The following is a 16929-nucleotide window of genomic DNA, read 5'->3' as shown; positions in this document are numbered from 1 at the left end:
AGACAAAAAAAATCCAAAAACCCTAAAACAAACAAAAACCAAAAAAAAAAAAAAAAAAACATAGCGAATGATTCCACATTTATGTCAAATTCCAAAAGATGCAAAGCAGTCAAGACTGAGTGCAGATGAGTAGAGCTCAGACAGATAAGAGCAGGAAGGATCACAGAGGGGCGGGAGGAACTCAGGGCAGGGGGAACGGACGCATTCACTGTCTTATCTATCGGCACAGTTTACGTGTATCACATGGCAGTGATACCTCAATAAAGCCAGTATGTGGTTATTTCTATAGGTTACTAAAACTCACAGACCACAGTGAAAGAGAAAAAAGTAAGATTCTTGCTATCACTGCCAGGCAGCTTTCTGATAAACAAGCAAGAGACATGTGGCCGGAGTGCGGTCTGATCAGCAGTGCAGCCACACACTTTAAGGCCCCGGCTGACCTGATGAAGGAAAACAAACTCAAGCTGAGTGTGGTAGCGCACACCTGTAATTCCGTAATTCCGGCATTCGGAGGCTGGAGGCTTCAAGTGTGAGGCTAGCCTGGGTTACACAGCAAGATCTTGTCTCAAAAAAAAAACCAGCCTGTGTTTTACTTACTCAGTTACTGGTGGAAGTGAACTGTTAAAAACAGCCACTGCTGTTCCTTCTTTCAGCCACCTTTTATTTCCCCTAGTGACCGGGACTGGTCTTGTATGCAGCTACCCCTGTTTCTATGCTATGGAACTTGCTGCTAGTCTCCCTAGCAGATTCCCTTAAATGAGTTTTCCTCCAAATCCTCTTTTATTTTGTGTTTAGGAATATCTTGGCTTTCTTGAGCGGATGGCTCTGTGAGAAGCCCAGGACCCACATGTGGAAGGAGAGCCGCATAATCACACGTACAGTGAACAGTGAGCCGAAGTTTCATTTAATTCCCCTCCCTGCCTCAATTACCCAGACAGCTATCGAAAAATGGTTTGCTGAATAAATGAAAAGAATCCTCGATTGTCTGTCCTCCAGATGTTGGACTGCACAATTCAGTGTTAATGACTTATATACCATATGCGACTTAAGATGTTCAGGGTCAGGTCTCTGATACTGCGGTCCTTTTTCATACCTTCCATACCTCTCCTGCTATTTTCTGAGACGTCCCTAAGGATCACAGGTTTTCTTTATGTTCCCTTTAAAACCCAAATTCAATTGTGCCGAGGTGTGCAGGTCTGTTTGGGAGGCTGACACAGGAGGATCATAAGTTCAAGGCCCTGCATGGTCAACCCAGTGAGACACTGTATCAAATTTTTAAAAAGTAATAAAGGGGGCTAGGGATATAGCTCAGCGGTAGAATACTTTCAGCAGCTGGATCATCTCTTCAGCCCTGGCCAGGGTATTTTTAAAAATAACTCATTTTAGTACAGTTATTTGAATTCCAAATATTGTACTAAAATGTATCCATTCTAATAGTTCTGCAATTAATTGCCTTGGGTTTCTCAAAAACCCTGAAGGTCCTCTAGATAATACAGATTTAGCTATTTTACCCTGTTCCTAAACCATCTCGTAGGCAAGAACCAAACCCAATAGAGTTAAAGATCCACTTCTACAACTTCCAGATAAAAACACCAAGAGCAAAACATTTATAGCCTTATTTAGTGAAAAATCTCTTAAATTAGTCACAAAAAAGCATAAGCCACAAAACAAAACATGGATAAACTTGACATATAACTAAAATGATAAATCTTTTACTCCAAGTTAATGAAGTGAAAAGACAAGATAACTGATAAATAATTAGTAGCCAGAATTCATAAAGAATTTTTCTTAGTCAACAAGAAAAAAAAAGACAATCCAACAGAAAGATAGGCCAAAACAGATGTCAACAGAATCCTCATAGACTAAGCCAACCTGATTCCTACACACCTGAAAGAAGACATATTTTCATGGAAGTCGGAGGAATGCAAATGGGATCAAGGGCAAAGTCAGTTCATTTACTGCCTGGCAAAAGTAAAATCGTAAACACCTGATGATACGAAGTGTGCATGAGAACACAGGGCTGCGAGAGTTCTTTGTTGGGATCATAAATCTGAGCAGCCACCTTTCACAGCAATCCGGGAGAGCTGAAGATGAGCCTATCCTGTGCCTGTGGAAGACCACGCTCGGCCACACACAACCTCATCTTCAGCCTCACTAGTAGCAAGACTACAAGCAAAGGCCAGCATGCATCAGCAGTAGGTGGACGGCCATGCAGCCCAACAGTGCTCTGCGGCAGTGTGTGCCCTGCACACCTACCTACAGGCTACACCTTACGGAGAAATCTCACAAAAGTGTCGAGGTAAAGAGCAATGGCAGATACTTACACTGCGATACTGCTCATGCAAATCCTTTAAACACAAAGGGACCAGATTTAGTAGGGGAAAAGACACTGTGGTGGCTATTCCTGTTTGTCAACTGGATTACATCTGGATTCAAGTTAAACCCAAATGGTTGTGCACACCTAGGAGGGTTTTTCTTAATTAAATCATTTCAAGTGGGAAAGATCCATTTCTTCCAGATCTTTGAGGTGGGAAGATAAAACCTTTAATCCAGATCTTTTGGGTGGGAAGATCTACCTTTACTCTGAACCACACCTTCTACTATATAAAAGACACGCAAGAAGGAAGTGCTGTCTTTCCCTGCTTGCTCTCACTAGCAAGTCCATTCCTTCACTGGCCTACTTCTTTGGGATTCTGGGAAATACTGAAGACCAGCTAAGACATTCAGCCTTGTGGACTGAACAACTACTGGGTTCTTGGACCTTCCATTCATAGGTAGCCATTGTTGGATTAGCTGGACTACAGCCCATAGTCATTGTAATAAACCCTCTTTCTATGTATGAGAGATTCACTTTATAAGCTCTGTTACTCTAAAGAACCCTCACTAATACAGACATGCACTAGATTTAAGACAGGGCCTCTGGGGACGGAAGGAGCGGAATGAAATTAGATTACTTACTGCGGCCCAAGTATTTGATTACTTAAAAACCAGGGAATGGAGAGACGGCATAGCAGTTAAGAGCATGTTACTGATCTTGGAGAGTGCAGAGTTCAGTTCCCAGCTCCCAGACTTGGTGGCTCACCACTGCCTGTAACTCTAGGCCCCAGGGGATTTATTTAATGCCTTGGCCTCCACAGGCATACACATAACACAAATGTAACTAAAAATTAAACAAATCGCCCAGGACTGGTGACAGAGCCCATCATCACAGGTAATGAGTTCTTCAAGGCCTGTCTGAGCTACAGAGTGTGCTCAAACCAGTCTCGATAACTTAGCAAGACCTTGTCTTTAAAAAAAAAAAAAAGTACTGAAGCCTAGAAATGTAGCTCAGTGGTATGTCACATGCTCAATATCCACGGTGTCCTGGACTCAATCTTCAGAGCCACAAAAACTAAACAAATCTTAAAAAACGACAACAAAAAAGTCTTGATATAAATACAGTGAAACTTCCCTATTCAGCATGGGTGGGAGACCCACAGGTACTGAATTTGACTCTGTATCCCTTAAACATTGTAGAAGCGTAGGTAATGAAGGAAGATAAAGGAAATTTATGATCCTACACTAAAGCAAAATGAAGAGTGAGTGAAAATGCAGTGTTTCATTTTAATGAACATCCCTTGAATTCCCTCCAGATAGCTTTTGCTCACTTTATCAAAATCTATCAAATGGTGGTGAAAGGCCAGGCGATGCCACGTGCAATCAACAAAGGCACCTGTAGAGCGACGAGGAGGACACGCTCATGAACACTTTGCCATTTCCTTGCATGTTAGTTATGTTAAGAAAGCAGAGAATGAAAGAGTCCCTGGGGACATTTAACGCAAGGCCCCTGCTTATGGTAGGAGGATGTCAGAGCAACCCACGTGGGGAAACACTTGACCCCACTGTGGTTCCCCAAGTGACAACTGCTTAGAAGGCCTTCAGCAATATTTCTAGAAACCACAGCCTCACTTCTTTGCTTAGTCCTGACCCAACGCTTCAGGACAGCCTGACATACAAAAATGGTGGAAGTCAAGACCCGACGCCAGACTTCAGAGAGGTCTTACCTTCCTCCCAAGTTCCTTAGCAATGGCATCCAGAATCACCTTATGGTGTGCAAACACTAGAAACTTCTCTCGTCCACTATCCAAAAGGTCCAGGATATATTCGCTGCATTCAACAATGATAACAAAGCAGATTAAACATACAGTTGTAGTTGGTTCCCCAAAATGATGTTAAAAACCTACAGGTACCTGCCGCCTCCTGCCCATCTTCCCCCTTTCTGGGAGCCTCTCTTTCTCCTTTCTGCTCACACCAGATCATATGGTCAGAGAAAAAGGGGGAAAACCATTTTCTGTCATGTGTAGAAAGTTTTATATCTCTAGTCATCTTACATACACAAACAATTCTCTGTAAGCTCTTCTCTGTAAGGAAGAGCTCCATGTGTGTCTGCTATGTTACTATGTGGGATTCATGTCATGCAGACTATTAAGATAAATTATCAACTTTCATGTTAGTCATTGTTTAATCTGTTTTCAATACAAACCGGAGGGGGTTAAAGGATTCTTGGTACAAATCTCTGTAAGCTCAACATTGAGAAGTAAGTGATACTACAGAAAAGACATTTGGGGGGACCACAGATGACAGAGCCCACAGTCAAATCAGTGCTAATGGAGGTATCTTTCCAGATAAGAGAACATGATGGAAGGATCCCACTTGCTTGGTCTCCCATTAATTTACTTTTCTATCCACTATGTTTATTTGGAGTTTATTTATTTAATGAGCCGAGCATTTGCCTACATGTGTGTATGTGCACCACATGTGTGCAGCACCCACAAAGGCCAGAAGAGGGCGTCATATCCCCCTAATATGGATGAGGAGTCCCATGGGTGCTAGGAGCTGAATCTGGGTCCTCTACAAAAACAGTGAGTGCTCCTACTCACGGAGCCACCTCTCCAGCCCTGACTGTGGTTTTTTTTCTTAAATTTATACTTTTTATCTACAAGCCTTGGTTCTTGAAGGCAGGGGGCCATTGCTGGGAGCCTGTAGGGTAAGTCACTCAGTCAGCTCTACTCTCCTGGGATTAGCATCATGTTGAAGTTCACAATCTCCAGGAAGAGGTGACCTGTACAGCTAACGAGTGCTCACTTCTTGGACACCAGACCTAGCCCCTGGGTTACCCCTAGACAGCAGCTCGTCTGGGCAGAGTAGAAAAGGCTCTCTTTGGGGAGGGCAGGTCTCGACAGAGTCCTATAATACAGGTAGGGCTGTAAAGGCAAATAGACTGTCATGTAAACCTCTAAGAATCATTTCCAAACAAAATTACAACTGAACAAATTACACTTCAACTTGTAACTACTTTACTAACAGAATCTAATTATTCTGAGAGACATAAAAATTGCTGTGATAAAATTGAAAGTTTTTTTGCCACAGCACTGAAAAACCACAGGGTCACAAAATCAATTTGATCAGCTCATAAAAACCTCCAGCCCCAATTTTCCTACTGACCCTTTTCCCTCCACATCTGACACAGCTTAATTGCTCTGCTTGTTTCAAGTTTCTCTTTTCATTACCAGAACGGACATGTTGGCCTACTACAATATGGCTGTCTGTTTCACTGAAAGATGTCCACTAAAAGGAAAAAACAGCAGCAAAAAAAGGGGAAAGAGAGCAGAGAAATCAGAGTTTTAGGATCCACAATCTAATTTCTATTCATTGGATGTGTATGACTCAGAGGTCTAGAGTCTCACAAGATTTACTTGGTGCCTATGCTTAAAACTGTGTCATTCCCTGGATTCCACACAAAGGCTCTAAGTGTGAAATGCACTAAGGTAAAAACTGCTTAGAAACAATAAAGCACTACACATTTATGACAGGATTTTGAGAAGGTGTTTATCAGGCGTGGCTCAAGCTTATAAGGTAGCAAGATGGCTGGACTGAAGCTAGGGATGCAGTTTCATGTAGTGTTCTTGCCTACTCTGAACAGGGCTCCGCGTTTGATCTCTAACAGTGCAAAAGTCCAAAACAAAACCCAATACCATCCAAGCAATAAGTGAGGATTTGTTTAATGGTTATATTTGAAATTCTAAGGAAAATGGATGGTTGTGGGCCTAGTAACTTAAGAGAGGCACCCCACAGACCCTAGAGGGAATGAGGCAAACAACTGTCCCCTTGTCACCGGACACCTAGCAGCATATAAGAAATGGGTCACCAGGGACAGTTCAGGGACAGGTGGCTTGGCCAGAGGATCTGGGGGATGAGTGAAAGGACAGGCAAATTCCTCTCTCTTTACATGCAGATCTCAGCGAGGCGCTCCTCGCTCACAGGAAATCTGCTTTCATTGTGAGTGGAGCATGAGGACCATTATTCCACCACATAACAAATGAATGGCAAACAATTAAAAAATTGGGCAAAGTGCACATTGTAAGGATTGCCTCAAGTTCCAACTGCAGTGAGATTGTACACACGTGTGCCTGCGTGTATGGAGGCCAGAGGATAATGTCAGGCACCTTCCTCGGTCTCCCTAGTGAGTGATTGTAGTCAAAAGGTCTCTTACTGAACCTGGAGATCACTGACGGGGACCAGAAAGCTGCAGGCATCAGGCCATCTTTGCCTCCTCACAGCTGGGGTTACAGACGTGTGCCACGGCCCCTGGTTTGCTGTGTGGGTGCTGGGATCCAAACTCGGCTCCTCATGCCGTGTGGCAGGAACTGTACTCACAGAGCCACGTCCCTGCCTTGGCCCATAATCATCACTTTAAAACATGAGCGACAGCAAAAGGCGAACAATAGCAACCACTTACATGACACAAGGGATTTTAGCTTCTGCCGTTCTGTTGAAGAAGACGATGAGAGCTTCTTTCTGCTGCTGTTTCTGTGAAAAGAAAGAACAAGAGTTTAAAAATCCACCCCCAGTGCTCTGGAATAAGCTGGCCCAACTGGAAATACCCTTTAGCAACTGCTCTATTCTAGTACATTTCAAAACTGTACGATTCCAATTCTTGTTTTAAAACACAGGTATTAGGCTGGAGAGATGGCTCAGTGGTTACACTGGTTGCTCTTCCATAGGACCTGGGTTCAATTCCTAGCACTAAAGTGGCGTGGCTGATAGGCATTTGTAACTCCTGTCCTGGGAAATCTGTGCTCTCTTCTAGCCTCCACAGGCAACAGACTCACATGCAGTACATAAATATACATGCAGACCAATAACCCATACACATAAAATAAAACCGTAAGAGTGGTGAGGATGAGGCACTGGCTCAGCAGCTCAGAGCACTCGTTACTCGTGCAGAGGAGAGGACCCTACTTCTGATTCCCAGCACCCGCATTGTGGCTCACAACCATCTATAACTCCCGTTACAGTGCATCCAATGCTCTTCTAATCCCTTTGGGCATTAAGTCCGTACATAGTGCACAGATATACAGAAAACACTCATGCACAAAAATATAAATAAACCTAATAAATTTAAAATATTTGCTTATTTAAACTTATATCTAGTTATATACAAACATATTTTATATAGAAAGTTATATGTAAGTATGTAAAATGTTTTATATAGAAAGTCCATGTATAGGACATAGACACACACTCACACACACTGTTTGTTTTCTGAGACAGGGGTTTCTCTGTGTAGTTCTGGCTATCCTGGAACTCTCTCTGTAGACCAGGCTGGCCTCAAACTCAGAGCTCTGCCTACCTCTGCCTCTCAAGTGCTGGGGTCAGAGGCATGTGCAACACCACTTGTCTAGAAATATACTTTTAAAGTAATACACAAATGTGGGCAGGAGAGACAGCTGCCAAGCCTCATGACCAGCGTTCAGTCCCTGAAGTCATAAAGTAGAAAAAGAGAACCAACAAGTCCTCTGATTTCCACTGTGTTGTTTTAAAACATGAATATTGGCCCCCAACATAATAAATAATAAGGGTAATAATATTTTAATACAAATGTTTTATGCAAAAAGTATATGAAATCAAAGATAATTATTTTACTAGAAGGGTGAAGAAATAACACTACTTATGTAAAGTGAGAATTTTGAAGTTTGGTTTCTTTTAAAACACAGAAGTATTATAAGAATATGTTTTCGTTTTAATCCTAGGTATGGGAATACGGGCTGCTTTGAAGCAGCTGTCCATAATTTCCCTTGTGCACTGGTGGGGGCATGATTTTGCAGATAGTTTCTGTGATTGTGTGGGACTTCTGAGAATTCTGGGGACTTTTCAGAGGGTGTATAAATGCTGGGACCCTGAGAGTGGTGGTGGGCTGTTGTTTGATTGTTGTTGATTGCAGTCTGTTGAGTAGTCGTGCTCAAAGAAGAAACAAGAAGAAATTAGATATACTGACAATGAAGATCAAACTTGCCCCAAGGAGCTTGATTCCCCTAATCATCAGGAAGTAGTCTAACAATAACATCACTCCCTTTCCAGCCCCTGACTCTATTCAGGGATCTCTTCCCTTTCCTCTCTATCTTTTTTCTCTCATATCTAGCGTTGTGGGGTTGAAAGGGAAAACAAGAAGAGGTGGAGAAGGGTTGAAGAAAGAGCCCACAAAGCAGCAAATGCTGGTTTCAACTATGGCCATGCAGTACTCTAAGAAATATATAGTAACTCAAAAATGAAAATTGCTGTGAAGAAGGCCTCCACTACACAGATAAGGGCAGTAAAGCAAAGCACTGAGGTAGTTTTAGTTGTTGTAGTTCTACTAAAAAGCAGAGATAGAAACTGTAGTGTTTCTAGGGCTCAAATATCTGGGCCTGGAACCTGATGGTGGGAATTCAGCAGCCAATTCATATAAAGCACCATGCCCAGAAGTCACAAGCGGTCAATAAATCCCACTTATTATGAGTGTTTTTCTTTTACACAGCAGACATCTATTATATTATTGACATTACTGTATTTTCTTTTCCTCTTTTTGCAATGCTGGGGATTAAACCCAGGAGCCTGCACGTGCTAAGCAAGACTCCACCACTGACCTACATCTCCAGCCATGGTATATTTTAATGTGAGAGAAAGCAATAGATTTATCTTTAAGAAGAAAAGAGGCCTTTCTCAAACTGAGTAGACATCATAGCATCCATTAATTATTGAGCCTTTTCTGGCTATGGGGAAGGGATTTTTAAACAACTTGTAGTCTTTGTTCCTGACTCCTAGACTCTTATTAAAATAGATGCACAGGGGTTTTCAGATTTCTTTTCTATGTTGGAAATGTGAATGGACTGCCAACTGACAAGGGAGAAGGGAGGCTGTCACTGGGACTCGGCGTGGGGCTGCTTCATTTTCTTGCTTCTTTTGCTGATCAGAAACGAGCTGTAGACAAAGGACCATTATAACCAGCTTTCCTCAATGAGCAAAGCTTTCATTACAACAGATTTTAATAAGTGGCTGCTTTGCTTTCTCTTTTCTATACAAAGGTTATGATAATGTCTTCCTGATGGAAAGGTTTGAAAGAACAAAGAAACAGTCCTTGACAGACAGGCCAGTGGTGCCTGTCGGAGCAACCATGATGTGGGCTGAAAGTAATGGTAACAGGGAGCTTTCTGCTGAGCCACAAGTCTCATTTGATTATATCCATGCGAACATGGTGCTGTTTAAGCTCATGGACTAAGAGTTTTGTCTGTGGTCACCCAGTCCACTGGCCAGCCACTGCAGGTTCCCCTCCCTGAATGAAGTTAAACATTTGGTTTTCCTGGACAGCAGATCTCAGGGGCTGGACTGGAGAAAGCTCTCGGCTGTATGCTCGAAGAACTTTACCACAGCACAGACTTCATGTTCATCATTTCCCAAGGGGAGTGACTACTCCTCGGTATCTAAGGCAAGGGTGACAGTCACCAGCGGGCAGAGCTAGAGGCAACCGACACTATCCTTATGCACCTCCAGCCCCCTGTCCTACATGTGGTCGCATTAAACTATCCCCTCAAATGTACGGCTGCTTAACATTATGAAATGCCCAACATTTCTAACTGCCATGACTTACCTTAAATTTCACTAATGTTATTGTATTAGTTAGGTATGAAGTCGACCTTTAGGCTGCGTATGAAATAACATGTGGGATTATACACCACACTTAAAGAGCCATGTACACTGGTGCAGGTTAAAAAGCTGCTCACACAATATTGCTGACCTAACTATGGTCCCCGGTGCTTATTTCATCTTTTTCCCTCTTGGCTGCTCTGCCCATCAATGTGATTTTCTTCCTCCATTCAAATGCTCACTAATTGTTTTCTTGGGTTTCTGTTTTTTGAGACAGGGTTTCTCTTGTGCAGCCTTGGCTGTCCTGAAACTAGCTCTGTAGACCAGGCTGGCTTTGAACTCAGAGATCTGCAGTGCATCTGCCTGCTAACTGCTGGGATTAAAGGCCTGCACCTCCACCACCAGGCTGTTCTTGTTCTCTCTCTCTGTGTCTCTCTCTCCTCTTTCTTTCTGGTTTTTCTGTTCTTTTGGTTTCTATGCCAGATGTTCTCAAGCTAGTTCCAAAGGCAGGCCAGGTACAAGCAAGAAACACTAATGGCCTCACTCCAGTCACACCTACAACAAACCATCCTACTAGCAAAAACAAAACAAAACTGTATCTTTGGATCTAAAAACCCTGCATGCCTGAATTCTCCTGGTTAACATTATGATTGCTGCCCTTGTTGGTCTGGCATTAAGGGGCAGTCCTTTAATCCCAGTATCTAGAAGGTAGAAGCAAGTGATCCCTGTGTGTTCCAGGCCATCCAGGTCTATCTAGTGAGACCCTATCTAAAAAGCAAGCTCTGGGCTGAGGGTGAGCTCAGTGGTAAAGCACACATTCAGCATGAGCAAGGCTCTGGGTTTAATCTACAGCACCCCCCTGTCCCCCAACCAAAAAAAAAAAAAAAAGGAGGAAGAAAGAAAATACTTAAAATTTATAATGTTTCTATTTACTGACTTATTTGTAGAAATCAGCAAAAGACCTCCAAGATTGATGTTTGTTGACAGAGCATTGTTCTAACTAGGCATGGTGGCCAAAATCTGCAGTCGTGGCTGTCAGGAGACAGAGACAGGAACCCTGTAAGTCTGAGACTAGCCTGGGCTACAAGCAAGACCTTGTCTCAAAAGGAAAAAGAAGCCACTAACACCACAATGAAAGAGCATGGTCCATTATGTCCACATCAATGAAAACTCCACCCAGAGAATAGCGCTCCCTTTCTGTGGGGTATTCAGGGTACCGCATGCAAAATTCTGCACACACGAAATATGGTATGTCAGGGCTTCCTCTGTCCTGCCCAATTTCCTAAAAGCCATTGGCCAGTCTTGCTTCTCCCACCATAAGCAACACTGAAAACACTGCACATTTTGTCTCTTGCTGTTTCTATTTAAATCTGTCGCTTCACAGAGGCTGAGATGGCAGCAGTGTCTGACTGCCTTTGTTTGGGGGACTATCAGGGCCCAGCTCTGTGACGATGTGAAAAATTATCTGTGGCTATGTATATTCTTGCTAATGAAAATTACAAAGGTTTTATCCCAAAAGACAGAAATAGAGCTGGTACGGATTCTTTGTGGCACTATGGATGCCATGAAAATGAAGAAGAGTCTGAAATAAAAGCCAGCCAACAAGTGTGTCCTGTGTGCAGCTCAGAAGATCTGTATCTAAGCTCAGCTCTGTAAACACCAATTCCAACCCCTCCCAACCCAAAATGCATGGCACAGGCTCACACCAGCATATGCACATGCTTCCTATACACACACACATACAAACACACACACATACACAGACTAGGTCAGGTGAGGAGTGAAATGGGCTGTCTCTTCTTGCTCAGGGAGGCAGAAAAGCTCATGTAAAGCTGAGTTCAAAGATTCCAGACCACGTGCACAGAGCAGCTTTCAGATGGGCACCCGAGGATGCACCCGTTCCACAGTCCCCACTCACCGTCTTGTCCTTGGTCATCTCTTTGGCTGCTGCATCCAGGGCTGCCTTGGCCCTCTTGCTGATCCGACCAGGGTTGACCACCACCATCTTGCGTTGCTTGGCCGGAAGCTGGGAAAGGACGTCAGATTTGAGCCGCCTCAGCATGACTGCCTCCTCCAGCAGCAGTTTCAGCTCGCCCAGGTTGGAGGAACCCGAGTAGTCCCAGCCCCAAGACAACTGAAGAGAAAGACAACTTCTGTTAGCCTAGGACCTCCAGATGGCACTGTTCTCCTAGCACCCCGCGTGAGCTTGAAAAGGCTTTCTGGGACTCAGTGAACCCCAGCTGAGACAGATGAGGGGAGAAAGGACGTGAAAACAGCCAGGCATGAGAGAAACCAAGCACTCTTGTCATGGCAGCTCACGATGCACACATTTCCAGCAGCTTAAGTGACTTGATGTTTCAGGGTTCGAAGAGCCCAGAACATGTTTGTGCTGGTGTGGCTGAAACCAGAGCAAAGTTTTGGAGTGCCCAGGCCATCCCTCATTCCATGGTCCCCGGCTGGGAGGCTGAGAGCTCAGATCCTTTTCTCTCTCATAGAGCTGGAGAAGGTGTTAGAAACTAAAATAAAAACTCTGGCTGAGTATAAAAGGGGGGTCATCAAGCATTTGTCTGGCACATGTAAGGCCTTGGGTTTGAACCCATCAGAGCAATCAACTGACCAACAGATCAGTCAATCAATCAATCATCAATCACGTCCTAGCCTTCTCTGGTAATCTTACTAGAGATGGAACTGATCTCTATGTAGGATACCAGGGAGCACAGGGCCTCTTCTGCTCTGCCTGGTCACAGCCCAGTGCCTTCCTGCCTCACCTTCCCCAGGACCATGAGCTGCCTGAGGTGGGAAGCTCACTTTAGAGGGGTCAAGGACAGAGCATAGTGCTGGACACAGGGAGAGCATCTGCTAAACTGGAAGAAGGAAAAGACGGTCAAGGTTGGGGAGAGAAACTGGTTCAGTGCTGTTTTGTTTTTTCTAAAAAAAAAAAAAAAAAAAAAGCAAATTCAAGGGAAGTTCTGAGCAAATGCCTCTCGACAGCCACTGGGTATCAGAGTTTGGCACAGGTGCTCTCTGGGCTATACTTAAACAATCTCGGGAAGGTATGCATATCTTAATTAATCTGGGTATCTTCCCCCCAGGTTTAATAGTCTAACCTCTTCCCCTTGTAGGTTGAAACTGAATAATTCCAGAGATTTAAAACTGGAATAATCACACTGTAACAAGGTCATAGGCAGTGCACTGGGTAGAAAGACAGATAGAAGGAAGATGGTTTGTTGAGGGGAGGAGAGTGGGGGGGGGGAAATAAGCGGGACTTCGAAGATGGTGCCTCACAGTGTCAGAGACTGGGGAGGAGCAGCCAGACACTGGGGACATAGGAAGGGGTAGTCAGAGTGAGAACAATGAATTCCACCTTAGTCCTTCCCACTCGTGTTATCTACAGACTTGGCTAGTCAAGGGAGGAATCCTGTTCAGAAAGCAGATCATTTGCCAATAGGACGGAGGTAAGAATCATGCAGGCAATGTACAGCAATCTGCTCTGGAAACAATCCTGAGGAGCGTGAGCTGCAGGCTGTGTTAAGGAAGTACGTGGCTTTTAAACATATTTGACAACTGAGGATCCCCATCAATAAACACCTAGCAAAACAGTCTGCCATTAAGCCTACAAAGGCACTGGAGTTTACATGTAAATATTTTGTGAATGAATGAAAAGGCTTTTTAATATGTAAAGTTTTTTTATATTAAAAGTAGTTTCAAAATATGGGAAGCAATCATAAATTCACAGGGCAGGGATGCTCACTCATGGATTGTGAATAACTGCAGCCATTTTTCCAAAGTGTCAGTGTCTCTGCTGCAAATAGGGGCTCGGTATATTTTTTATTTGGTCATAAAACAAATGACTATGGTCTGAATTGTCGAGGGTTTATAAACAGCGATAACGCTTTCATTGCATTTCTGCTTGCAGTACTCTCTGCCATCGTTGGAGAACTGGAGCTGTGCAGACAGCACTTTGGAGTCATATTTAGAGGGGTGACTTGTGAGTCAGGGGCAACTATCTCCTGGGAGTCAGACTCAGAGAGACACCCTCCCAAGCAGCTTGAAATCATGTTCTGTTCTATGTGCTCCAAGGTTCTCTGTGGTCTGTCGTAAGAAAGGATTTCCTTTCAGGCCAGAAACCCTCATTATTTCATCTTCTTTCTTGGATCTGCGTGGGCTCCCTCTAACCTGCCTCAGTGCCTTATTCTGGGGCTGTTTGTGTCTTGGATTTTCCTTCTCCAAGTCTTACACAGGAGCTATAAGCTGGACCCAGACAACACCACTTGGAGCCCTACACAGCTATGCAGTAACTGCTGGACCTCTTCCTGGAAAATGCTACCTAGAATCACTTCAAGTGTTAAAACATGGAAGAACAGACGTCATCTTGCCTTTGAAAGTATCCAAACATCAGAATCAAAGGCAAACTACAGAAAAATTTTCATTTGGTTTTCTGGTCCATTTCTTAGTTCATGCCAATGAGCAGAAAGAAAAATGTCAACATGAGGGTAATAGGAGGCTATGGAGATTAAGAGAATGAATACCCGCTTGGCATCACAGTAGCGACGACCAAAGGCGTGAAACTGAGGGAAGAACGTTGGCTTGACAGCGATGATCTGTGTGTAGAGCTCTGCAGGCCGGGACATGGCTGGCGTGCCTGACAGGAGAATCACCCTCTTGGCAATCTAAAGACAAAACAGCCAAAGATGCTCTCAAAACAGTGGGGAGGAAGTGTTAGGGACTGCTACCCCCCTGCAGGATTCCCTAATACAAAATATCAAACATGCCACAATGAGGCAGCACCTGAATCCCCCCACACCCCAGGAACAGCAAAATCCCCCAGGCTGCAGCAGCTCCATCTTTCATTTCCTGGGCTGACTGCTGGCTGTTCTCCACTGTGTGTGTGTGTGTGTGTGTGTGTGTGTGTGTGTGTGTGTGTGTGTGAGCGCGTGCACATATGCGTGGTGGTACACAAGCAATGTGGGTACCGGGAACCAAGTTCACCTCTTTGGGAACAGCAGCAAGTACTCTTCATCTCTCCAGCCCATTTTCAACTTTAAACATCTCAGATCTTTCCTTTACCAAAGATGGCAAAGACAAATCTCACTCCAGAACTGTGTGGTCTCTAAATCAGGGTACTCTAGCCAGAGAAACCAAGGCCAGGTATGTTGCAAAACCCAAATGCTACTTTTGATGCAAGCAGCTGGATGTCAACTGTCATTCCTTCAGTACCCCCTAGCTGCTGTCATAGCACTTGTGCCTCCTGAACCCCTTTTACTGTGGCCCTCACTCATTTCTTGAGATTGTGATGGCTATTCTTGGTTGTCAATGTGACTACATCTGGGATTAACTAAAACCCAAATGGTTGGGCACACCTATGAGGGTTTTGTTTTTCTTAAATAGATCATTTGAAGTGGTAAACCACTTCTAATCCAGGTCTTTGAGCTGGAATGATACATCTTTTATCTGGGCCACATCTTCTGCTGGCAGCCTACATAAGGAACAGAGAAGAAGGATACTCGCTCTTTACTTGTGTGCCCTCACTCTCTCTAGCAAGTCCATTCCTTCACTGGCCTTACAGCCTACTTTTTCAGGATTCTGGTGTATACTGAAGACCAGCTGAGACATCCAGCCTTGTGGACTGAACAACTCCTGGATTCTCGGACCTTCACTGGTAGACAGTCATTGTTGGAGTAGCTGAACCACAGGCCATAAGCCATCTTAATAAATCCTATATACATACATACACATATAAATATAAATATGTGTGTTCATTCTAGAAGTTCTGTCCCCCTAGAAAACCCTGGCTAATACAGTGATCAAGGACTGGGCTGCATTCCTACTTACTTTCTGTAGCACTTTGCATCTGGCACAAAGTAGGTAATCAATCAATGTACACTACATGCTAAGAAAGATTCAGAGGAAAGCTAGTTAGTGTTGCGGGGAACACGAAGTAAACACAAGGGACCCAGCAATGGAACAGAGCAGAAGAGAGATCAACAGGCCTGGATTTCCTGCAGGGCAGACTTCTGATATTAAAGTCAACTTTACATGGAGGCCAATGGTCTATGCCTCCTGTCTTCCTCATTCACTGTGCTTTATTTTTTTATTTTTTTATTTTTTCTCCATTGCACAGCATTGGCTGGTTGTTTTATTGAACCCACAATGTGCTTTATTTTTTGAGACAGGGTCTCTCATCCATTTGGCTAAGCCTGCTGGCCAATGAGCTCCAGGTATGCCTGACTGCTCAAAACCCTGTGCTGGGATCCAGACTCGGGTCTCCGTGCTGGTGCAGGACACGCATAACTCACTGATTTCCTTTTGAAAGGAAAGAAGTCTTTGTTAACTTCACTGTACTTCAAGACTCAAGCTCATTTTGTTGTTAGGAAGAACTTGAAATGATGGCACTCGGATCGATTGACGCAGCTCAGCCTGGGAGAGCAGCAGCCTGCTCGGCAGTGCGCAGGACGGAAATACACAGCTGGCTGATCCAATGAGGATTCCCAGTTCCTAGCTTCCCGGGGTCAGACCTGCCCCAAGGAGATCACACCCAGATCACACCTCTCAAGGAGACAGATCAAGGGACTATACTGCAACTGGAATGTCAAGTGGCCACAGCTGTGAAGAGGTAAAGTTCATGAAGCTTTGGAAGAGACCCCCCCATAGAGCTCAGCGGCCTAGAAATTGCTTGTTAGCCATGGTAACCTTGAGTTAGGCAGTAATACAAGGCAACTACATGAACTAAGTGTCTAAAGGGAGGAAAGTAGGTTTTAAAATGGCTACACTGACTCGTAAAAATAATAAATAAAGGTGAAACCGTGGGAAGAAAGAGAATTCCTCACAAATACACAACACATACAATTCTCAAAGGGCACTTCTGCCCTCTCAGCCACTGCCTGTATCTAAGCCCGCTCTGATAACAGAGCCAGGAATTTCTCAGGCTACGATTTTCCACAGTTTAGTTCTCATTGGGGCCTATAAGTTTAGTTCTCATTGGGGCCT

At 44.1% G+C, this 16929-nt stretch overlaps 1 protein-coding gene across 1 annotated transcript in view; it reads right to left on the bottom strand.

Moving 5' to 3' along the window:
- The window catches only part of Smarcal1 (SWI/SNF related, matrix associated, actin dependent regulator of chromatin, subfamily a like 1), a 52172-nt gene that overhangs the window by 8991 nt on the left and 26252 nt on the right, over positions 1–16929 (bottom strand). The window contains exons 10-13 of the mRNA XM_021645383.2: positions 14472–14612; positions 11861–12076; positions 6779–6849; positions 4044–4146 (exon numbers count right to left, since the gene is read on the bottom strand). Coding sequence (XP_021501058.1) covers positions 4044–4146; positions 6779–6849; positions 11861–12076; positions 14472–14612 — 531 coding nt within the window. The remainder of the gene's footprint in view (positions 1–4043; positions 4147–6778; positions 6850–11860; positions 12077–14471; positions 14613–16929) is intronic.

The sequence above is a fragment of the Meriones unguiculatus genome, chromosome 15 (assembly GCF_030254825.1).
Source record: "Meriones unguiculatus strain TT.TT164.6M chromosome 15, Bangor_MerUng_6.1, whole genome shotgun sequence".
Taxonomy (NCBI): domain Eukaryota; kingdom Metazoa; phylum Chordata; class Mammalia; order Rodentia; family Muridae; genus Meriones; species Meriones unguiculatus.
This window is presented reverse-complemented; position numbering and strand designations above follow the sequence as displayed.